This window comes from Xiphophorus hellerii, chromosome 1, assembly GCF_003331165.1.
Source record: "Xiphophorus hellerii strain 12219 chromosome 1, Xiphophorus_hellerii-4.1, whole genome shotgun sequence".
In the NCBI taxonomy this organism is placed as follows: Eukaryota; Metazoa; Chordata; class Actinopteri; order Cyprinodontiformes; family Poeciliidae; genus Xiphophorus; species Xiphophorus hellerii.
This window is the reverse complement of record NC_045672.1, coordinates 13438919-13464685: the sequence shown is the minus strand read 5'-3', so window position 1 is coordinate 13464685 and position 25767 is coordinate 13438919. Positions and strand designations below refer to the sequence as shown.

The 25767-nt window shown below is 38.3% G+C and overlaps 1 protein-coding gene across 1 annotated transcript; it reads left to right on the top strand.

Annotated features, from left to right (window-relative positions):
- Positions 1-754: 754 nt before the first annotated feature.
- On the top strand, positions 755-25486 carry LOC116726012 (beta-catenin-interacting protein 1). The gene is made up of 4 exons (XM_032572470.1): positions 755-895; positions 11481-11595; positions 12959-13049; positions 22842-25486. The coding sequence occupies exons 2-4, from the start codon at positions 11500-11502 to the stop codon at positions 22898-22900; spliced, it is 246 nt and encodes an 81-aa protein (XP_032428361.1). The 5' UTR covers positions 755-895; positions 11481-11499; the 3' UTR covers positions 22901-25486.
- Positions 25487-25767: the final 281 nt, after the last annotated feature.

Below are 25767 nucleotides of genomic sequence, written 5' to 3'. Positions count from 1 at the left end.
CAGCAATGCTTGTAACACATTTTTACTGAAATAAAAGTAAAAAGCAGTCATCCAAGAAATTACTCCAGTAAGAGTAAAAAAAATATTTGGTAAAAGAGCTAGCACTAACTTTGTATTTTTTTTATTATGTCATGCTTTAGGCAAAGAATATAGTTTTGTGCAAATTCTACTATTTTAAAAACTAAAAATATTAATACAAATAAACTACATAATTATAAAATAACAAATTAGGTATTCTAAATATACTTTTCCAATCTAAAACTTATTCAGCTATCACTTCCACTAGGCAATGTATAGTAGAACAAGTTAAAATGCTTCCAGCGACAATTTAGTGCTTGCTCTTTTGGTACATCAGGCTCAGCAGATAAAAAAAAACAAACATTAATTAAAAAAAAAAAAAGTTTTTGTGACGTCTCGTATTTTTCACAGCCTATTTGGTGCGTGTCTGGTGAAACATGTTTGTTTTTCATTTTAGTGAAGTCACTCACAGTGGGTGGAGTATCCAGAAATGTAATGCAAGTAGCGATACTTTATACTAAAAAGTAAAATGTAGCTCTTAAAATTGTTCTTTTTCTTTTCCACTTGAATAAATGTAGCTAGTTACTGCCCATCTCTGTTTAAATAAAAAAGAAATGAAGGAATAAAAACCATAAACAAATGATTGTAATAATGGGGAAAAGTTTAATTCAAAATTAATAATATCCTCAGCTTGATCGTGAGCGCCCCCTGCGGCATGCAGCGGTACTGTAGCTCCAGCCGCGGTCTCTGCTGGTTGATTCAGTCCGCCGTAGCTCTGCCGACTGGAGGGATGTGACCCCGGAAAAGGACGCCCTGCTAATACAACAACACCCCATTCAAACAGATCACACAAGAAAGTAAAGCTGGACCAGGAGGGGTGAGCTGTCGTTTACTTGACGGGTATTAGTTTGTCAATAGGGTTATTTTTTTCCTAGTTTGAACCGCGGTGCTCGGACGTGTAGCGGCGGCACCTGGATGCTGTTTCCCTCCGCTGGAACTTCATTCAGGCTTTTGTCTGTGGCATGCTAGGCGAGCTAGCTTGGTTGGTTAGCTCTGCGGCTCGGCTTTGGTTCCCTCCAATTAAAATGTCAGTTCATATTAAAACACAGAGGACTTATAACTGGTTAGGACTCATGCTTATATGCGTTGCAACAATGGCTATAGCTCTGAAGCGGTTCGGGGGGATATCGCTGAAAGGTTTGCTGCTTGCTAATAGAGCTACAGTTTAAAACTGTCTACGTCCCGCAACATGATTTCTGAGCAGTACTAATATGCTAAAGGAGCAATTTAGGCTTCCTGAAGCTGTGACTTTTCATTTTCTGTCCACAAATATTAATAGAAAGTACATTTTCTCTAAATTATATTAGATTTCAATTGACAGTAACTGCAGTATATATTATGAATTCCTACACGTTATAACAGATATCGACAAGACAACCATGATATTGTAGATACAACTTAATATTTAATGGGTTTTTTTACCCTTAAGTTAGTGCCACAAATACACCCTTTTTAAGAGGTTTTCTATTTTTAATGCAGCCACAGATCCATTGTGCTGCCCTGCCTTTTAGAGTGTCTGCTGCACCCCCACTCCCCAGTATCTGACAGCCCTTTTAGTGGCAAAGCTGGCTCCCTGTTGGCAGCAGGACATTGATGAGTGCTGCAGCCAGCAGGTGTCAGGCCTTGGTCATGGGCAAACACACAGAATCCCCCTGGCAACTGGCACACTTGGTCGTGTACCACAGCATGTTAAGCCTCTCTTAGTTTGCACATTCTCTTAGCTGTTTAGATTTTTGCGGAAAGATTAGGACCACTTGCCTCCTTATACTCCCTGAGGGGTCATCATCAGCTGCCTGCATGCAGCCCACACCGGAAGGGGAACGGCTGGTTAATCTCCGCAATCACTTGCTCCGTTTTTGGTCCTGGTCTTGCTACCCAGATCCAGCGTGTCATCATCTCACACTTGATGTTTTCACAAAATCACTTATAAATCTTTTGAATAATTTTAATCAGTCACTCATATTTTTTTTACCCCTTTTCTCATTTCCAGATATCCTTGTTTCCTCGTCTCTTATTCACAGCCACTTGCATTAAATTGTTCTCAGAACATAGAACATATATATAGCTGTTTGTAATCAGAATTTTCTGCCTTGCTTTGATGCTGGCGCTTTTGAAAATCGTGCTGCTGCATCCCCAAGGGACCAGCTTAAGGCAGCAGCTTCTGTTTCAGGTCCTTTGAGGGACCCTGAGGAGTGAGAATAGATGCTCTGTGATCATAGACCAGATGAGATGTTCTTTTTTTTTTTTCCACAGGGTTTCAATGGAGTCTGAAAATGTATGGAAATAGTCTAGATTTTAATTAAGCATTAGCTATTTTCGGGGTCTGAGTAAGTACGGAAATGGTATCTTCATCTTAGGCATCTGTCAACTTATCTGTTCAAGTTTGTTGAGTTCTGCCAAATTATTTGAGTTCACGCATCACATGACGACGACAAAACATGACCCACTTATCACTGATGTTTTCACAATCTAGTTCATCACCATTGTCCCAAATACTGTCACTATTGTTGTAAGGCCACTGCATGAGCAGAGATGCCTGCGATACAACCAGCAGGTCCTTGTCGGACCTTTTCTAGCCTCTGGTGTCTGCTTGGCACGCTCTCGGTGTTGGAGGACCAAAACTGGTTTGACCTCCAGGAAGTGTGTGTGTGTGTGTGTCTAGTGCCAGGTTTATGATTTACTACCTGGGCATGACTTGTGTTGTCTTGACTTGATGTGAATGTTCAGATGAGAATTTAATCAAAGAATGAATGAGTGCTTGGGTCTAGAGTAGGGATGGGCATTTATCGTATCATTTATTAATTATTTATTGTCATGATAAGAATTTTGATTCGTCATTGTATTGATAAATTCCAATTGATGATGTTAAAGTTAAACAAAACCTGACAGTTTTATGGGTTATTTTTACTATTTCCTTCACTGTTTATTCTACTAGAGCATCAATAAATATCACTAAAATATGGTTAAATGCTGTTATTGTGGAGTTTAGTGATATATACAAATCACACTTTTTCAAGGTAAATTGCATCCTAAAAAAGCCTAATTTAAATAGGAACGTTTTTCAAGGGCAGTATTTGTGTTTGTGGCACTATAAATTCTGTGCCATAAAATTACTTTATTTATCACCATCTTTATTCGTTTCACATTAATGCTACAAAATATTGTGATAAAATTCTCATTCCATGTCACCCACTCTTAGTCTCTGGAGATTATTATAATAATTTTTTTGGGTTTTTTGGAAGAGGGATAAGCAATTCATTGCTCTAAAGTAATTGATGTAAGAAATCCAAATGTTTCCTCCCTTAAATTTTATGTTGTGTTGGCAAATACAAATATGTGCTTCAGGGAAATATTTTTGTCATGTGTTTAGACCTAGATAGCTCATATTTTAAATTAGCAGTAACATTTTAAATATGTATTATTCAATGAAGAGTCTTCTAATATATTTGCATACTTATTAGTTAATAAAGACAATGACTGTGCCAGTTTTTTTCCTCTAATTTCTGTGTTCGTTCATGAACAGCTGATTGCATCAACACTGCCTGTATTTAGAGGTGAAGATCCTTGTCAGAGATTTTGCGGCACATGTTGTCCAGACGCCCCTAAAAGCAATTAAGTCTTTCTCCACCCTTAACGGAAAAAACAGCTCCAAAGCATAGAGTTTCAATCTCCATGCCTGACTGTGGGGATTATGATCGGGTCCGGTGAATGTAGAAGAGCTCAAATGCGTTCCCTTCTGTCCACAAGACGTTCTCCCAAAATTAATCATTCAGATCTTCACTGGTGAATTTAAGACGGACCTGAACAGGGGGGCATCTTTAATTCATTTGAAGATTTCAAATCCATTATGGTGTGTTTCACTGTTCCTGTAGCCTGGAGTAGTATGACATTTGATAAAATAATTTTTCCAGCTCTGGATCAGTTAGGAAAAAGAAAATGGCGTGGAAAATCTGCAGTACAACTCTTATGTCTTTCTGCCTGTCACTGTCTATCTCTCTATCATTTATCTATCTACGTATATCCGTCTGCCATTTTTTTTATTTTTTCCAAATATTGCTCCAGAAATGATTAAGAATCGATTCTGTAGGCAGGTGTGCTTTGCACAAAAACAGGTGAGTTTGAGAGAATTACTGATTGACTCGTTGATTGTGATCTGTGGCAGCCAGAATTTTAAGCTATTCTTTGATTCAAATGATTCTTTAAGTTCATTAAAAATAATAAAAAGAATTTTTTTTTCACAAATGAAGGTCTCCATAAGAACAAATTGGCTTAAATTAGATTTAATAGTGTGAAAGAAACAGGCTTATGACACAAATTAGTATCAACGTGGCTTGCTGTTAAAACTGTATTGACTGATTTTACATGTTAAAATGTTTTTATTAATAAAACCATTGACTGAAAAGTGAGCAAGATATGACAAGATGTTGGTAGAGTGTGTGTGTGTTTGTCAGGGTGTGGGGGCGTGTGTGTGTGTGTGTGGGTGTACCTGCAGTGGCACAGCTGCTCTGCAGAACCAGGGCAGGCTGATCAGCTGGCAGCCACACCAGCCTCATGGCCTACTAATGTTTCTCACACATTTGCTCAGGACGTTGGAGCAGCTCATGATTGAATTCAGGTTATTTTTTGCTCTCAGTTTTTCCTATCTGTTCAAGCCATCAAACTGTTCGAGTCATATTGCAGGACTCATGCTTGCTGTAGGAATGTGATTTGTAAACCGGACGTTTCGCGTCGTCCGAGCATCATGCAACGAACTGGGGTGGGTGCGACTGTTTCTATGCTCTCCGACGGGCTCTGGCCTTCTTGACCTCCTGTAAATGTGTGAGCATATCACGTTGCATAATGTGTACCCTAGTTGCACTTTGTGGCGTGTCTGGAATCTGAAATGATTTTGAGAAATGATCTTTGTCCCTTTTTAGAAATGACAATTGATACTTTTGGTAATGGATGCACCATTTGATTGTTTGGTTACCATTACTGGACGTTCTTCAAATAAGGAGAACCAAAAATCATGTGATGCTGTTAAAGCAGCCAGTAATTGTTCTAAACGGCACATCTATACTGTGAAAAGTTTTCAAAGTTATGATTAAGGATGACTCGCATAAAATATTTTATCTTTTTGCTTTAACAGTAAAAAGCCCTTTTGGCTACACTGTTCATAAATCAGAGCCCCATAAACAGAAATACTGCTGAAGTTAGAATGATTCAAAGTTTTCTACTTTTACTGTCAGTAAGATGTTTAGGAGAAAATCAAAGGAGGCAAAGACAATTGGGAATGCTATTTTCTCCAGTCTCTTATCAATGTTGAACGCCACCTCTGTATAACTTCTCTGATTGCGTTTAGGCTTTTAACTTGGTATGGTCCGGGTATCCATATCAAAACAGTGAGGTTTTAAAAAGCTACAGTTTCAGAACCGCTCTAAGCTTCTTTCATGGAGTTACTTTGGTTTAAAGTCCTTTATAATTTTTTTGCTGGAAAAATCTCAAAGTGAGCAGGATTTTGTTTGCATACATCTCCTCACACAGTCCTGCCCTCACCCCCACATGTTGCTGCACATTACCAGAGTTGTAGCTCAATTAGCTATTGTTTAAAGTAGGGCTGTGCAAATAACAAAATGTATTATTTAATTTTGAATCTGTCTCCAAAAGATCACAAATATAACATTTTGTCCAAAACTCGGTAATTGGATTTTATGTCATTATTTTTGGCCACTTTCGAAGACTGGACCCATGTGCTTCAGGCGGTTGTGGTTTTGAATCGTCAGTACGAGTATATGTGGCTGTAAAGACAGAAAAACAACAGATCAAAACTGTAAAGGTACAAAAGTGTCTAATGACTAGTAGTTGCGCTGACAGCAGTTGTTTAGCCAACAATAAAAGAAAGCAAAGGTTCACTTCTTTCAAGGTTTCTGCCAGAAGACTTGCTAAGCCTTGAGTTGGGTGTCAGGGCAGTCATTCATCCCCGAATGACGGGCCAGCAGCTCGTCATGCTTTTGAGTTAAAAAAAAAAAACCGTTTAAAGTTGACAGGAAATTTGAAAATATCACTTAATAATCATGTGTTATTGAAAGATTGGAAGATTAACACCTGAACAACAACTATAACACTTTAAGAAATTCAAATATTTTAAAAAGACTAAAATAAATAAGCAATGTTTAGCCTGGCGGGGGCACAAGTAAAGCCTGGTGGCCCACCAGGCTTATAATACACTGGGGGAAACCCGGTCTTTGGTAACACTTTGGATTCATATGCGGACTCAGATCATCAACACCTGATGTGCTAGATTCGGTGTTCAATGGCATATATATGCAATATCACAAATCTCTTCAACCTCATCTAATTTGAAATTAAACTCTACTCATCCAACCTGGAGATGTCTGGATTTGATGGAACATATTATGCCTAATTTTACATGTATGTATATATTTTTTCAGTAAACCTGGCCTACTGCAAATATTGTGTAATGGATTTAGAAATGCTTGCAGCCTGTTGCAAAACTTTGAGCCAAGGTAGGCTATATTTAGCATGTAGGAGAAGGATCTTTAATTAAAAGTTAGCGAGGTCCACTCTTGGGACATTAACATGCATGTGTAGTTAAATTGCTCTGTGTACTTACGTCAAAATGAACAATACAACAGTCTAACTCCCGTAGTACCCATAGAATCAGGACATTTTCCTTTTAAGAAACAAATCTGTGCTCTACATCGTCAAATTTTGACATTCATTATAGTGAGGAAGGAAAATTGAAAAGGTTTGTCATTTAAATATGAAGTAAATTGCTAAAAAATGTGTCATTTTTAAGACGAAATCATAATTGTTACATCCCTGAAGATTAAGATTAGATTAAAAGAATTGTATTATTACAATTCTTAGCCTGGTTTAGCAGCCCCTGATATCCTAACTGATTAATATAAACATCACAACTCTTAACAAGAGCCCAGCGCTGGTACAGAGAAAGCAAGGAGGGGTGTGTCTCAGGGGGATTAGACCTGGATCAGCATTAAAGAAAGCCTTTGATTATGTCTGGAATATTACCCGGTTTGAGTCGAGGCAGACTGAGTGTCCCTCGAGGGATTAATGCAGAGCCAGCCCACCGCTACATGCTAACCTCAGGAACACACAAAGGAATCTGACAGGATCCTGATTGGGTACTTGAAGGGTTGGAAGACATGAAATATAGTACCAAGCTCCTGGAAGGCTACACGGCCTGTGGTTTGGGTTTAAATGTTGCTCTTAAACTTGTACAAAGTAGCTTATCTACTCTGATTAAAATGGTAAATCTGCAATTATTTTAAATTTGCACACCTCTCAGTTTGTATGTTCCAGATTTTTATATGTGCATGTAAATAATTATTCACTATAGATTTGATAGGTCTGTTTAGATCATAATTACAGTCTTTGTCAATTTTGTAATGAAGTTTCTTATTTTGCAGTCATAAAATCAACTTTATTTGAAGGGCAGGGCATAATATTGACACGGCTCTGCTATAGCCTTGACCTAACACTTGTCATGATCATGGACTCTTCACAAATGTTTATGACTAATATTAAGAATTAAAGTCAGTAACTAATATCACATTTAATGCAAAGAGACAACATGGCATTAACAAAGGCAAATATTTATTTGTAGGGACAAATGGATGTTAACCAAGAAATCATAATCTGTTATAAATGTGTGACAGATATTGTCACACATATCTGTTATGTGTGACACATACAGTATCTTGTCATACTGATATGTGTGACAAGTATTAATTATGGTCGCATGACAGCCAAAGTTAAGACTAACAACAAATGACAGGGTAATGCAATATCAACACATAAAGCTACATAATTCTTTTAAGTTTTATCATTAATACCCTTTAGGAGTAAGCCTGTCACTCCTAATAAATTTTGTTGGATGATAAATGGTCCCATTAATGTTGTTTTTGAGACTGTTTCCAATATCATTACCTTAATGATAATTTTATTATCATTATTGATTATCATTGTAATTATTTATTGGTCTTAAATAAATAAACCTTTTGTAGAGCACACTTAACATCTAACTGGAAGATATTTTAAATATCCCAAATAAAACATAGCAACCAAAAACCAATAAATAAAACATAAATAAAAACTACTTACAACTGGAATCATAAATAAAATGGATTATAATGTCTCTGCAAGCAAAATTGCCCTTTAAATAATGTTAATTATCAGAATGAAAATGATCAAGCTCATTTTAGTTTATCATGTAATTGAATGATTAGATGCTTATTGTAAGAGGCTTAAATAAAATGTTACCCACTTATATCCTCAATTAGGGACAGTCGGGTCCAAGATTGAAAGAAATGGTTTAAGTAAAAATAAATCAGGCTTATTTATTTGGAGGAAAATATTTCTAAAGAGAGTGCTTCTTTCAATAGATGAGCAAATGATGCCAGTCATCTGCTCATTTTCATCTGTAGCTCAGAATAAGATGTAATGTATAAATAAAAATTTTAAAAACTTGGAGCGGAGTTTATTCTCCGTCACATCAGGGAAAGAGGCAGATTTTTTGTCTTTTTTGTGTTTGCGGTACTCATCACGTTTCTGATGACACGTCTCTACAATCGTGCAGTACTTTTATTTTTGAGCCAACATTCTCATATTGTGCTTTTGTGGCCCTTGTTTTATTTACAAGGCTACAAGCAATACACACGTTTTTGTGTATTGCTGTGAAAGGGTGACACTTTTAGGGTTGGTTAAAAATAAAACCTGAAGCACTCAAAGCAGAGTCCTGCGTGGATATGATGCTAAATATGGATTTTCAAGCTTCAAAAGCAAACCTCCATGGATTTGTAAAGCCTTGTCATAAAATCAATGTTTATTTATACTGCAAGTGATTTTGGAATGAAGTGCTCCCGGGTTCGAACAAACTCATAGAAATCATTGTTAAGACAGGAAAATATTTATTATAAATATCTGTTGGTATCCTTGGTAAAGATGTGTGAAAAGCCTTAAATGTAGCTTATTATTGCAGCAGCACAGTATAACAGAAACATTTCAAATCCAGACTTTTTTCCTATATATTCAGTAGGAAAACATCCATGTTAAGAAATATCTACTTATTTTTATTAAATCAAACTAAAATACTTTGTACGAACTGCTTTTGTCAACTAGACAGCACTTTGTTTGCACCTGAAACATTCCACAAGATTGACAACATGGAGTCAAACTGTTGTGACGATAAGAAGTATTAACATTCATCAGTCTGTCACTGCACACAGTCAAAGCTGCCCAAAAACCAACATTGCTGTAAAAGTTAAACTTCTCCATTATCACAGGAGTTGAATCGCTGTAAACTTTACTGCTGAATTACCCCATAGATACATTTAACCATAGCTTGAACTGTAAAACAAAAAACCTGTGAAAATCTGTTCAAACATCTAAAATAACAATCCCAGGCAGTTTTTGTGTTTCTCAAAACATCAGATAGTTTTTATCAAAAAGGGGCAGATTTTTACCATAATCATTTGAAATGTTGCACAACACATGAAAAATGTGTAGTCTTCAACATTTTAGGTGAATGTTGCAATGACTGACTGGGTGTCAGATGGGGAGCATTCAAACTGATCATCCTAAAAAAGTGATGTCTAATTAGGAAAGGCTTTAGTTGCATTTATTTTATAGGAATTGTTCAAATGTGCCAGTAAGTGTAACACAACTAATTTTTCTTAAAACTATTATTTCCTACTGCAGATTTTTTTTTTATCCCATTCTAATTCCAAGTTGTACCACTACAATAAAATCTAAATATGATTTAAGAGTTTTTAGAAGAAGTCAATAAATGTGGTGGGTGTTGTAAAATCACCTGTCTAAAGATCTTATCTCAAGACGGCTCCTTTGGCCGAGTAACCACAGTCTCCGCTCATCTTTTGTCCCGTTATTTGGAGTGACCGTTTGATTCGAACCTCTGAGGAAGACGTATTGATGCTCCTGAGTTTCACTCCGTCTCCTTGCTGCAAATCTCTTTGCTCGGCATACGAGCTCTCCAATTCGTCTGAAGCTCAGAGACGTGATCAAAAGCGTCACGGAGGCTGATCTAAAGACGCTGCCGCCACCAGCCTCCCTCCCTACATGAGCCGCCAGCATCCTCCCTTCATCTCCACCCCCAACCCCAACCCACCGCCACCAATCCCCTGGAGGTTTCCTGAGCAGCTAAACTGACGCCAGAGAGCTCTCCATCTTTTTGTCTGTCTGTCTTTGAGTCTTCAGCAGCTCTCCAAATAAAAAAACGTGATCAGCCTCAAGGTTGAGGCGAATAAGCGACTCTGTTGATTTCTCCAGTTACAGATGTTGTAGCTAGTAGCATGAGCTCCCGCTGCTCTGATCTGGGTGATTTCACTGCCTCACTTTGACAACTAAGTGTCCAGCAGGACCCCCACTCTTCCTCTCTCTGGTGGGTTCTGGAAAAGAGGGCTGATCAGCCGGCTCCTCAATTAAATATAACCCAACATCAAACGACCTGTCAGCATGCGTTAGCGGCCCTTTGTTCAGATAAGAGGCCAAAATAAATTGCCAGAACTATCATCATTTTCTGTGGTTTGCTCAGGCTTTTTATACAAGATATTTTTTGGGGAGAGAAAATCCTGACATGCATAGTGATGTGCTCTCTTTCTACATCATTTTTGTATTTAATGGGTTTATTTATTTGGTTTTTCAATTAGCAGATTTAAGCTGGATATCCAGCAGCGCTCATTGTTGGTGCATTGTGAGATTCAATGCGACATCAACCGACCTTGATGCGTACACGCGATCACAGCATAACTTCTCCCTTTTTTATCACCCACATTAGATTTGGCAGCTCCTTTTTATCGCCTGCTTTCACCTCCTCCCTCTGTTTTTTTTTTTTTCTCCACTCCTTTTTTCCTATATTCTGCATCTCTGCAGACTGGCTGTGAAAATAGGTCAGAGGCAGAAGTGAGATCTGTGCGAAAACTACCTCGCAATATTAATGAAGTGGTGAGGCGCCTAACCTGCACTGCACTGTGACTGTACTAAAAGATAAGAGTCCGTTCAAAGAGGTCAGACGGGATGTATGCAGAGGCTTTCATGTGGTCACACTCCGGTTTATGCATCCATGTGTGTACTTTGGCTATTTTTTAAATAATTTGTTGTCCAGCCCCTATAAATCAGAATTTAACGCAGAACGTGTTTAAAAAAAAATTGAGAAAGGTGAGCTAGAACCGCCAGACCTAAAATATCATCTACAGCAAATGAACAGTAGCCGAAAGTTGTGATCTCATCTAATCTTATCTAACGGTAGTCTGACTTTGTGGCTGGAAAAACCCCCACAACGTCATATTTTTAACTCGCACCATTAATGTACATTGGATGTGTTGCAGTATTTGTGTTAATGCTGCTGGGTTTTGTGTCACCAGAGCCACAGGAGCAGAGGGGATGAACCGCGAGGAGGCGCCGGGGAAGTCTCCTGAAGACATGTACATCCAGCATAAAGTGCGGGTCCTGCTCATGCTTAAGAAAATGGGTTCAAATGTAAGTATGGTGACCGGAACAGCAGGCTGGTTTTCACATTTTAGGTGTAGGATAAGAACAAATGGGCTTCTATTCCTCTGCCATATACTCTCATATAGTATCTCATTAAGTATTCATAGCGTTTTCTTTACTTTTGTCGCATTATATTCACAAACTTGTGGGGATTTTACATTTGACAAACAAAAACTAGTGTGGAAGGAAAATGATAAATCATTTTTTAAGTTATTTACCAGTAAAAATCTAGAAAGTGTGATGTGCATTTGGAGAAGTCACCTAAAGGTCTAGCTACATTTAATTTAATCTCAGTATAAATCCAGATGTTCTGTGAAGGCTTCAGATCTTTGTTAGAGAACAAAAAGCATCACAGAGACCAATGAACACGGCAGACAGGTCAGGAAGAAAAATGTAGAGAAGCTTAAAGCTGTTAGGTTATAAAACTGTTTGCCAAGTTATGAGTCTGTCAGAATCTTGTTCAAGCCATCCATCATTATGCATCATATGAAAACAAAGAGGATAGTGAAAAAACCTACAAAGACATGACCAGGTAAGGGTAGCATAATTCAGAAATGCAGCTAAAACATTTGATGTCAACTCTGGAGGAGCTGCAGAAACCTACAGTTCGGGTGGCAAAGTCTGTGGACATTAGAAATATAAATTATACATGCCATAAATCTGGTCGTTATGGAAGACGAGCAGCAAGAAAATCACTGTTCAAAGAAAGCCTCATGGTAAACGCCTGGAGGAAGCGTTTCGTCTCCTACAAGCAAAACACTTTGTTTGATGAAAACTACAACTGGCACAGCACCCTAACACCATCCCATGATGGGACACGGTGGTGGCAGCACCATGATATTTGTATATGCTGTGGAAGCTGGTTAGAGTTAAAGGAAAGATGGATGAAGTTAAATACTGGAAAATCTTGAAAAATGACCAATTGAAAGTGGCAAAAGATTTGACTGGTTGTGATCGTAATTGTCTCATTTTGTCTTTGGTCAACACAATAAATGTTATTGAAATGCACTGAAATGTGTGGTTGTAATGTGACAAAATGTGAAAAGACTCTATAGATTTGAATACTTACGGATGCTGTATTTCCAGCATACACCAACAGAAACCTCTTTAACTCAGTGACACAAAGAAATATGACTGCAGAGTGAAAATACATGCAAATGTTTCTGACTATGAAATGTGAAGAAAGTGGGAGAGCAAAATAATTTCCTTGAGAAAATTGGTTTCCAGAATTGTTATAGAATTATTATTATTATTGAGCAAAGCAGCAGGATGCAGGTCAGTGGGATCAGAGTTTCTGCCTGCTTGTTCTTGTTTTAGGCTTCATAAAGCTGCTCTGTTTACTCTTTCTCAGCTTACACAGAGCGAAGAAGCTTTTCTCCGGAGTTACGCAGGAGTGGTTCACAGTCAGATGAGCCAGCTACCACAGCACAATATAGACCAGGGTAAGGCTGGAACACACACACACTTCATAAAGTCAATAATAATTGTGTTAGAAGGTTTTTTTCTTTTCAAATGTTTATGTTTTGGGATTTTTTCCCCCTGCGGTGTAATCCAAACATTGCCACTCTGACATGCTGCAGAGCTGCTGCTCTGGTTAATCTAAAAACAAGAGAAAATCCCTCTACACACCTCATTCTCAAAGAGTGCACAGCTCAGCAGACCAATCGCGTTCCCTGACTGTGCATGGGAACCATCCAGCCGCCCACCAAGCTTTGAGATTACTCACCCAACAAACGGTGCGCATCGCTGGAAACAAGTGACTCACCCTCAGCAAGAGCGAAACGCTCGTCGCTGTCATTTCTCTCTTTCGCTATCAGAAAGTATTTTACTCTGTAAACCAAATCAGCACTCCGGTCTGCCGTTTTGCTTCGTGAACATTCATTCTTTTTCAGAGGAGTCCACTAGAGTGCGCTGTTGATCTTTTTCTCCCACCCTCTGGTTGCTTGAGGTTAAACCACAAGATGGCGCTGCATTAAAGCAACAGTGTAAGTGCAGCGGTACTGCAGTCATCCAGCAGAGAAGTGTAGATATTTTTGTTCTGCTGGATTTCCAGTCCAGTAATCATGTATTAGGCAGCGGCCTGCTGTGTCTCAGGTCCTGCTTTCCTGTTCATGACGTTCACACCTTCAGGGGGCGTTGGAAACAGAAAATTGCCTACAACGTCTTAAAGTGTTAGGTCGGTGTCCTTCCCTGTGTCCTTTCTCTGTAACGATAAAATCACTACCAGAGAGAAGTGGAGATAATTTCTCTTTTTTTATACTCCTATACGAGATGCAGTTAAGACTGTGCAGGTTTCATTACAGCCTCACGTTTGTTCATTAACCAGCAGAACATGAAGCATGGCACCATTTAAGGAGGTTTATAGCATCTATAAAAGCCTCATCAGTGATAAGTTCACAGACGTTCTGCCGTCTCTGCTTTGTCAATACAATGGGATCATCTCTTATAAGTTATGGAGTGATGGAAGACGTGAAAGATGCTCTGTTCTTCGTACGTTAGAGAACAGATGCACTGAATGTCCTTCGTGCGCCCATGAATTATTCACAGTCCAGAACTGGTCCGAGGTATTGTGATTAGGTATTACACACACGCTGGAGAGGTAATCCGTTTCTAAATAATCAAGGCTGCACAAAGGACGAGGTGTTTCGGTGTGTGTTGGCAAGTCTGAGTGTGTTTGATGGGATTTGATATTTAATGTCTGGCAACCTTGTTTCTTCCATTTACACTTTCTAATAATAATAATATGATGAACTTTAAAATGTATTTTACTGATGAGTTTAAACGTTAGATGGAACGAACCATTCTGTCCTGGTTTTAGTTTCTGGTGTTGGTTCATGTTGTCATATGCAGCAGCTGCTCCATCAATATGCTTCTGCTTCAGTCCAGCAGCAGGGTGTTTTGTTTCTCATGGTGCATCAGTGGTCTGTCTGAAAATAACAAGGCTGTTAGAGCGGCCAGATGTTGTCCAGTGTTGTACACAAAACTGTTTGGTGTTAAAATAGGCTGATAGTTTTGACGTGAAATTGTTTGTTGTTTTTTACCTGAGATGCTTGAACTCTCCGTTTCTCATTCCGATGGGATTAATGGCCGTCGTTTTGGGGAGTGAGCAGCTGCAGTTCACCCCCCAAGTGAACTTCGACCTCTCCTTAAAACTTTAAGGAGAGATTTTAGCTACTCCATAAACAAAATGAAAAGCAATGAGGGCAAGGCTGTTGCACATCTCTAACTTCTTTCATTCGGACTCTTTTGTTTTTGCATTGTTACAGTAACAGCACAAGCATCTGTTGCTGAAGTGAGTGACGGTTAATCAGCTAATTTTAATGAAATCCGTATTTAATTTAAAAAGCAGATAATCTTCACAGTACTTTTAAGGTAATTCATAATGTCGCTGATCCGACTGACCAAGCTGGTGTATATAATTAAGGAATCAGATGCTACAGCTGAAGAAAAGAGATGAGACATTGCTTTATAGTAACAAAACAGTTTATATCACATTTGTCAGCACCAATATTGTTTGTTATAAAGCAAAAATAATGTTCTATTTTCACCTCACTCTCTGTGAGCAACCTAACCACGTCAAAACAATGATGGTGGATAAATTATCTGCTGCAGTGACGAAGTTTGTCAAGGTTTAAAACGTCTTTTCAAAGATGAGTCTTTCCAGCTGGGTGGTGATGAACAGAAGGTTTACGGTTTCACATAGGAGCACATTGTGATGCTTGAATGTCAGACATGAATTTATTTTAAGCTGCTGAAGGCACTTCGTGAAACTTACCACATCTGTCTGCCAGGATTATCTCAGAAAAAATGTTTAAGGGAACATTTAGACGAGAAGCTCAGCTCATGTTTGATTATTTTAACACTTTGCAGTTGTGTGTTAAACCGCTACAGAGTATATCAGTTTCCCAGCTGCCTATTTTTGGTACAGTAGAATAGAAACATGCTTTGTTGTCAATCGGGTGTCACAGCAAGAACTTAAGGTAAGTGGGAGCACTCATATTCACACAAAAGTCCAACAATATAGAAATAGGAATAAGACTGTGCTGTACGGGTAAATTTACAACACAAGAAAGATGATACTGTCAAGTTTAAAAAAAAATTGGGGCATAGTCAGATTAATAGTGATGTGCAGCTGAGTAAAGTCATTTGGAGAAGAAAAAACTATAGTATTTACAAGAAGTGGAAAAACTGCAAATTACGGAAACAATGTTATTTGAAACGAGAAAACTGCAATAAATTGCAACCCAGACTCAAAACACAATTAATAAATACATTTAATTTGAATGATACATGGATATGTTGCTGTATCTATTACTTCATTTCAGCAGGATTTAATATTGTAATTTTTTTTTATTGTTATTTCAAGTTGATCTAAATCAGTAGCAAAAGGATTATTTTCAATTCCAGTTTTGTATGATTTTCACTCATTTCAATTGTTTTTTGTTTCTTTTAACTTTCCAATTTATCTCAGGGATTTTTTTTGTTCTTTTTTCGGATGCAGTGAATGGCAACATTATTATCCTATAAAAATAAACTAAAATGCAATTGTTTTAGATCTTTAAAGGTTATAAAATAGGTTATTCTGATACATTACACTTCCACTGATAACATTAGTTGATATAGAAGATCAGTTAACAGTTTTAATATTGATTAATAGATCTGAACTGGTTCATGTTGGTCCCTGTCAGGTCTGAGGAGCTGCAGCTTCTTTTAGTTCACAGCAGTGAGATGCAAAGTTAAAGAAAAATATGAACGTGTTGAGACAGGATCCCCTCTTATCAGCACAGTCAAGGAGTCCCAGGAATAATCTGGTGATTGATTAAAATTTACAATTGAGGAAAATGTGATGAGAGTATTTGCTTGTATTTTCTTAATCTGTGCAGAAATTTAATTTCTCCCCCGTTCCAATCAGTCATTCCCTCACTGATTAAAAGTCAGCTGTCATTCTGTTTATGGGTCACTTCATTTGCATCTTGGATTATTTTAATTGGCTCATTAGCATAAATGCAAAAAGTGAGGGGAAAAAATTGTTTTGCAGATTTTAATTAAAGCCAAGGAGGATTTATCTGCTAAGGCGCCGGCACTGAGATTTTCTTTATTCAGCTGTCTTGTTCTGAATTCTTATTGCTTTGGCCTTGCAGGACCCCGTAGTCTTTGTATGAACACTGTTATTATGTTGGGAAGAGCATGAACCCATTAAGTGAGGCTTGTTTTAGTGTAAATTAGTTTATTCTTGACTCATGTGACTGTGTTGTTTTGTTTTTTTTAAGTGGATTAAGACACAAAGAAACAGAAATTCTGTTACGCAGTGGTGACTGCGTTTCCTTTGTAATCTGGCTGCTGGTGCTCTTAATTAACCGTTTTAATTACGGCTTTGCGGTATTTACATTTCATTTAAACACACAAAGGCAACAGTTGGTAGAATCTGTGTTGTATTACAGAACGAGGCCACTGGTTTCTCTCTTAAGGAAACCAGTTGCCTCCAGTGGAGGGCTTCGGCGAATGAGAGGCGAGGAAAAGTTGCCAGAGAAACCTCAGTTATCCATGGAAACCAGAGTTTCCTTCAGGGATTTGTAGTTGCTCTATAAACTGAGAGAATGCTAATTGTTGTCAGACTACACAGCTAAATCTTTAGCGCAAGATGATTTCATGTGTGGGGGTTTCACTTAATTTAATAATTTCAGTTGAAGATGAAAATGAACACTAATGCAGTCATACAATAAATATGTTGAATTAACTATGTAACCTTTAAATGGCTTAAATAAAAGATCTGAAATTTGGCAGGTTAAATTTAATAGTTATGCAAAATCATGGCAAAAATCATTTCAAGGCGTCTTCTGAAACAATTACCATTCAGAGAGATGAAATGTTTTCCTTTACTAAAAATTACTGAATTAGACACATCTAAGATCTAAAATTAGTTGTGTGTGCAGTTTATGTTATGGGAATTTGTGGATTTTTTGTTGTTGTTGTTGTTGTATTCTGTAGGATTACACACCTCAACCGCTTTCTAACATCTGAAATTTGCACTTACTTGAGAAAACAATTGCCAAAGGATGCATCTGTAGCTTAAAAAATACTTCTACAGCAACATTTGAAAAGTTCAGGCCATTCTGTTTGACTTCTTTAGCAATTCTGTTAGCAAAAATAGGATTTTTTTATTTATATTTTTACCATTATACAGACTTTAAACCAGGGGACACAGATTAAAAGTTTATACTTATGCTTCTCTGCTCCTCTTCGTTCATGATATCTTAGTTGTTACATGAAGTATTTAGTGAATTAAATAAAAATGAAGCTAAAACTGGAGACAAAGGAGGATTTTCATCTTAAATGTAAAATGTATATATATATTGTTTACAGTTTTGGCTTAATTACTGCTTTGTGTTCATTCAAACACTTTTTTTTTCAAACTTTTTGGCCTTTTTTTTCTGAGTTTGTTACTCCAGCTAACAATTAATTGATTACTAAATTAGTTTACAATTTTTTTCAATAATCGATTATTTATTTTCAGCCCAAACCTTTGGAAATGGAGTGTTGAACCTCACATAACCCGCCCCTACAGTCTTTCCAACGCCGCTGTTCTCGGCGCCTTTATCCCCTCAGCCGACCCTGCACAGATTGTGACCTTAAATGTTGTTGGTGCTGCACCACTGCAACACCAGAGCCATCAATCCAGACGTTTCTCTGCTTTTTTTTTTCCATCTAGAAAGACGGACAGAAAGCGCTTCATTCCTCTCACTTCAAACAGGCTCCCTTTGAGCTTAATAAAAGATTTCGTCTCCTCAGAGGTTTCGCCGAAGCTTTCATGTTGCTTTTTTTTTTTAATTTCAAGCAAGCTAAATATTGATTTATGCTGCCTCAGAAGTGTAGAGGAGAACTGCGTGTTCAGGTTGTTCCTGATGATGCTACCCTGAAGCAGGGATATCGGTAAAAATGATCCACTCTTTGCTCTTTTAGATAATTTTTCTTAATAGGAAATTTAAGAATTTAAATTCTTTAGCTGTATTTCTTTTTAAATATGTGGTTTAGTGAACAAGACTGTTCAGCTCTAGATGCTGATAGAAATTTGCCCAATCAAAATAATGATTCCTATAATTACTCTGGGTCATTTGTTTTCTTCTACAGAGGGATTTGTAGAGGACATATCAGGTAAAGACATAGTGCTGCTATTTTTTCTTCTTTTTTTTGAGCAAATCGACCCTCGCAGGTCTTTGTGTTCACCTCTGTCTGGGGGGCGGAGGTAAGGAGCGGTTCAGCCTGAGGCAGATGGGAAGGCGAGAGAACGGCTGGAAGCAGAGCTGCATCAAAGCTCACCAAAAGCCGCCCGCTCGTGCGCAGCGGCTCCGGCGCGGCCCGATTCTTATCTGCTGCTAGGCAACAGCGTTGAGGGACCTGACGTTTCCATCTCGTCGGCTAGAGCTTGTTGCTGTGTGTGTTCTCTGAGAGCGCGTGTTGGTATCAGGGCGAGGTCCGAACATGACTCTCAGGCGCTGTGTTCAGATTTAGCTCGGCCTCTGGGAGTATTTTGAGAGAATATCTGTTGGTTTCTGGCTCGCGTCGCTTTGTGCCCTTGGCCTGAACTGTCTGTTACGGGGAGGAGAAATCTTTCACACAAACACCATACAATTCAGACGGTGCTTATTTCCGTCAATCTACAGCGTTCCTACGGCAACTGGAACTTGGTTTCTGTATTTTTCAGGACTGGAGAAGGTTGGAAAAAGAAAATAAGGATTCAGGAAAAGTTCTGGTTTTCCAGGCTTTATGCCCTTTCCCATTATTTAATGTCTATACTTTTTGTGCCCTTCCTTTTGTTTATCCCTCTATATTCCCTTCCTTGTATCCATCCTTTCTTGGTTTCTTCCATAGTTCCTCTCTTCTTCTATCCTTTCTTTTCTTTCTTTATAATGTTCCTTTTCCTTCCCTTCTTCTGTCCTCCCTACTGTTTATCCTAACTTGCTTCTTTGTGTCGTACCTCCATTCCCTCTTTCCTTTCTGTCCTTGCGTCCTTCAGTCCTTCCTCCTTTCCTTGGCCTAATATTGGTAGCTGTGCTGCAGCATGACCTTGTCGGAGCTGTTTTTAGTTGTGCAGCAGTGAAGGTGACAGATGTGTCCAGGTGCAAAATTATCTCCATTTTGAATTGTTCCAGATTAAAGTCTTTCAAAAGAAAACAATTTGACGCACAATAACACACAAAACTAGTCTAGTCTTGTAGATTCTGTCTGTTCCTCCTTTATTTACCTGCATCGTTCCCAGTCAAAAGAGAAAAAGACATCCTCTCCCTATAGATTTAACCTTGCTGTTGTTCTAAAATGTACTGAATGTATCCTAGGATAAATGTTCTCTGAAAGCGATACCCAGGTCAAACACAAACTTGTTTGTAGGATCTGTTATGTCTAATGAAGATGATCCTCTCTTTGTGTCAAAGAGAGGATCGAGGCTCACAGTCTCTTGGCCTACTTTCATATCTCTAATGATTAAACCTAACAGGCACTCCTCAAAGCTGCGGTGAAAGTGGGGGTTTTTAAGCAAAAAAAATGGTTGCTGTCAGAACGGCTTCCTAGCCTTTTGAAAAGGTGTTGATCTTGGTGTTAAACATGCTTGAGACTGTAAGGTGTGTTTTTACAGCACAGGATGGTGGTGACAGTAGACTATCGCACTCAAAGCATGATTTCTCCTTCATTTTATTCCTTTTAATGACCAGAACCACATAATATCTGTGTACTTTTTATTCAGATACTGAGCCAGGTGGTAAAAGCATCAAAACAGTTTTCTTTTCTGTTTTCAAAGAATTTTTAAACCACTCATTTCTCCTGAGTTAATGTCTAGAATAAGGGTCTACAAACTTTACACTCCAAAGAGCAATTTTTGCCCTCAGTAAAACTGTTCAAAATGTGACTTTTAATTTCTGAAAATTATCTGCTACTGGAAATGTTTCATTTTTTTTAAAGAACCTCCCTTTTATTTCTAGTTTTATGTAACCAAAATAATTTTATAAATAGTGGATTGAGATATTTTCTTCAATAGCATGTTATTAAAAAAAATTACTGTCCTGCGGAAAATTTAAGAAGAGCTGAAATTGACTATTATTTGATTGTGATATGAAGGAACAGCTGCACATTTAATTTAATGTTGTGTCTTTTAAATCCTGGTATTTAAAAGACGAAAGCTGCTTAAACAGTTCTGCTGTACGCCATATAAATAGTTTAATAATTTGACAAACTACTACTGAATCGCTTGTTTCTAAATAAAAGCCAGCAGACAGGTTTTATTGTGTATTTGACATAAATCACATAAGAGGCTGTAATTATAATCTACGATAACACAAAAGGAACAGGGAAGAAATACAAGCATGTCATGTTTGCGAGTCGACTCTAAATGATGCTTAATGGTGATAATATCGGTTGATTTTAGTATCAGGCAGCCTCACGCCTCAGGCCGCCTCAGTGGAGGAGATTGAATGGCAGTGAAGCTTCAGATCTGGAGGTTATCAGGATTCTGCTGTCAGCAGCCCACTCAGAGCGTCGCCACGTCCCCGTCAAGACGACCGAGCAGCTTTACGCTGCAGGTGTATCTGGCAAGGGAAGAGTTTACCTGCGTCCACCAAGCCGACGTTCACAGTGGGATGTTTCCTCCAGCTTCACCGGTCGCAGCCGACCGGATTCATAAGAACCCACGTTTCACGTGTCGAACTAGAGTTGGTGTTTGAGCCGTGGGTGTCAGAATGGAAAAAGAAAAGAAAAAAAAAACGCTTGAGCTTCTTCATATAATGTTACAAAATGTTGTACAATCACTCTGTTCCCTCTGTGTTCTGTCTCCCACTTATTTTCTACTGTCTTCTCTACTACATAATTTACAGGATAACCAGTCTATAACCGAATGAGGAGAACTGATCGTTAGTGAATGTTGTTAAACACCTCTGGCAGATTTAGATTTAAAATGTTCTTTCAAGTTTATTTCTGATCGGCAATATGAAAGGCTCTCTTTGAAACAAAATTGTTTTAAATGAAAAAGAAAATTATTTATACCCTTAAAAATACCATTTTTTGTTGGCAATGACACATACCTTCTAAAGAGTAGACAGGCTTTAGTTTTCACTGGTATTTTCGGAGTTGTAGGGCTGTTTTATTTAATCAAATAAATATTTTTGGCCCACAACGTCCATGTTTGAAGGACTACAGTGTTTTTGTGCACCATAACTTTAAATGATTCATGGAAAATTTGCCTATTCATGTATGTTTTTGTAAAACATATCTAAAATGTTTAAAAGAGAATGCAGCTTTGGAAGCTGAAATGTTCAGATGCAATGCTACTTAACACTTAGCACAGTCCAGACGCCCCACTCATTTTCCTCGACATTGATTGGCTAAACCTTCAAGAGCAAAAATAAGCACAACCTTAGATATTAGACTGTTTCTAATTTGAGTACTAATTGTGTTAGAACTACTAAAATAGGCAGTTACCAGGACAGTAGATCAGGTCTCAAGTATTAGTGATTTTCAGTGAGTACCTGAGAGAGGCTTCTAAAGTATATGCATATATGATTCATTTAGAATATCTGACACATTTTCATTTTACTGCAGCTAGAACGGCATGTCATGAATGCTCAGGTTAGTTAGCATAGCCACCGATGACGGCAGATAAACAGTTTTCCTGTAACAGAATATTGTTTCTCCACCATTAGCACCAGGAGTACATGAGTGATTGACAGCGCTAAGACACTCCTCCTGACTGTGATTGGTTGTTTTTGACTGAGAGCTGTGCATATCTTCACATGGCAATAGAAGACAAGGAAAAGGGTGGAGGAGATTGATCTTTTCACAGATTATGTCTGTCTATACTGTCACGGCTCTTTTAACCAATTTTCTTTTTTTTTACTTCTTTTTCTTTTAAAGAAACGCTACATACTGCAGCTTTAAGCCAAATAAAATCTAAAATACTGCAGCTTAAACAAGAAGAAGATGAATATATGATGAAACTGCACCAGTCATTGCATTTTACTGATGCTCGTTTTAAAGTAGAAGGTCTGTTGCATTTCATTTGTCTCACACTCGGCTTTGAAGGTCAAAGTCTCTGATTGACACACTGGGAAATGAGATGGAATCACTTCCTCTCTGAATCATTTATCTCTTATTACAAAAGGAAACTCTCCAATCTCCTTTAAATGCTTTACCCGTTTTCTCTGAACACGTTTCATTTTCTTTCTTTCTTTTTTTTTTTTTCCGTATCCCAGGTGCAGAGGACGTGGTGATGGCGTTCTCACGGTCAGAGACAGAAGACCGACGACAGTGACCCAGGCCTCTCTCCACCTCTTCCCAAACAAACCCACCCACTGTCCCGCCCTGTGCATGATTCACAACAACATCCAACTCCACAAACAAACACACACACCGATGAGCTCAGGAGAAGAGGGGCGCCTGCAGGAGGCAGAGGAGGAGGAGGAGGAGACGCGGCGTTCGCCTCCTACATCCTGCCCCTTCCTCACCTACTGACGGCACCTGGGATGCACTCGAGCGGGTCACTGTGGGCCGTGGCCTTGGCAATAAGGCAATCTGTGAACACACTCACAAATTGGGTAATTGTCGGTTTTGGTTTTCTTTTCATTTTCTGTGGTGGCATCGAGGGTTGATTTTTGTTAGGTTCCGTCAGCGTCGAGGTGTCGGGCAGCGTCACGTCTGCTGCGGTCACCGAGGCGGACCTTTTCGACAGCTGACCCGAAGCGAAGAGAAGTGATAATCGTGTTAGAGGAGACGGTTGGCAAGTATTTCTGCTTTTAAAAGCCCTGCCGTTAGTTTCGGGTTTTAGCTGTTGTGCGTTGTTTTGTTAACGAGGGGCCTCGTTTTGTAAAAAAAAAAAAAAAAAAACTCTCAGCAGATTTAAAGTTACAACCGTGTCTCAGGATCCGGTAGAAAGTCTCCCCGGTGGAGTCCAGCTTTAGTATTTACCACTTCTTCATCTCATTCGGTCACTCATAAGAAGAAGCTGGTGTGAAAACATTAATTTTAAGAGTAACTACTCAAAAACAGCTGCATATGACCGCATCAGTGTTTGAAGACATTTTCTGCTTTCGCTTGGATGGTTTTAAATTTAATCAACTATCCACACCGGACTGTGGCCTGATTATGAGGCTCACATTTTGGTTGCAGGACTCAGATAAACTCATTTAGCGACGCATCGACCCCCGACCCCCGTCTGCCGCTTTGGTCGGCTTCAGCCGTGCTCTGCGACGGGCGCAGCTGGATCTCGTTCGTTTTCTAATTGGAAGCTGCAAAGAAGAAAAACAGTGACGCTTTACTGAATCATGGTATGAACCGTAGGATTTCTGACAAGGTATCGACAGGCCGGTAGAGCAGAGTGCGAGTATCAATCGTTCATGTTTAGTTTAGTCCTGGATCAATCGACGCTATTTATGAAGGAGAAACGCCTGAAGGTCTTTGTTTAAATCTGGATATGTTGTGCATGAGGCCCCATTTATTATTCATCTTTCTGCTGCTTTCTTTATTCTTGTCAGTGTTTATTTTTAATCATGAGCGATTGATCAGAAATTACAGACACTACCAGACGTTATCGAATCAAACATGAAACACAGGTGTAAACATCCTCTCTGCTTGTTTTGTTTTTTTTCACTCATTGTGACGAGTAAAACTATAATATGATAGTTTTTTTTTTTATTGTACGTTTAGCTGGAAACTAGGAAGAATGAATTCCATGTGCCAATTTAATAAAAAAAAACAAACAAGCTTTGGGTGTAATTTATTGTTTCCTGAATTGATAATATTGTTTTCACTAAATCAGGAATTAATTTAACCAGCAAGCAGCGACTCTTTTACACTAAATTCACACAAACTCTAACTTTTAACTACCTGTAATCAAACCCATAACGCCAAACATTACAACTGTGTGCTATTTTTTTCTTCTTTTTTTTTTTTTAACTGTACTGTATCTGTTGCACTATTATCAGCGGGATATTTGTTTTTAAAAATAGAAAATAAGAAAAACGTTTTAATATCTAGGACAAAGATTATTTGTTTGATTCACTGCGGGGTGAAAAGTATGGTTGTAAATGTGTTTTTATTTGTCATTTACAAAAAAAAAAAGAAAACAAGTTAAATCTTTAATTGATGCAGCTGGACTTTGAAAAAAAAAAAAAAGAATATTTGTGTCTCAACAGGCATATTTCTTAACAACATGCTGATTTATTTAATTTAGGTTTAAGATGTTTTAAAGCCAAGCATGTCTGCTTTGTGGTTTCTCATGTTTATTCAGCCTTGTCACAATGACCATTGTTTGTACATTGTTGGTATTTGTGGAAGCTATCAGCTTCTTAGAAATGTTTTTTTGTTGTTGTTTTTGTTGTTGTTGGCGGTAAGTTCAAGTTCAGACTGAATGTTTCCAAGAATCATCGCAATGTAAACAGCCAACAGGTCTGTCTGTATTTTATGTTTACTTTATTATAAAACATTCTTTATTTGTCTCTATGCATTTTTTTTTTCTAAGGTGTCTTACTGTACATTGTACCCATCAGGGCTGGACTGCAGCCTTGGATCAAGTTGTGTGTGTGGGGGTGGGGGTGGGGGTGGGGGTGTGTGTGTGTGTGTGTGAGAGAGGAGAGAGAAAGAGATCCTCATTGAACTTAAAATCTCCCTGTTTTGATTTTCAGCATGCTGTTAAGTTGAAGGCAGGATTGTGTATCTTCTTACTGTGACCGGATGTTGCTTAATTGTTTTTGTTCTTTTTATTTTGTCGCCTTGTATTTTATTTTCCTTTCCAGTCTACATTGATTAGTTGGTTTCTTTTTGGTTTTGTATGGCTGCTGACCATACTGCCCTAATGCTTCCAAATCCAACTGAACCATTAAAGAACTTTTAAAAAGCAAAACTTTACATTTCTTTATTTTTACTCTAAGAAAACAAGCTTTTAGGGTGGAAAAAGTATCAAAATAACCAGAGACTTTTCACCACCAACATTTCTTTCAACAAGGAATTCAGGTATAAGCAAAAGCTACTTTGTCCCAAAGGGAAATAAAATTTAGTTGTAACTCACAGTATCCAAGTATCTTCAAGGAGTCGTGGATTCTGATACTATCGGCAGATCTTTGGTAGCAGTCAGTCTTGCAACAAATCTGAAGAAGCCTCTGACTGAAGACACCGTTTCTGTAC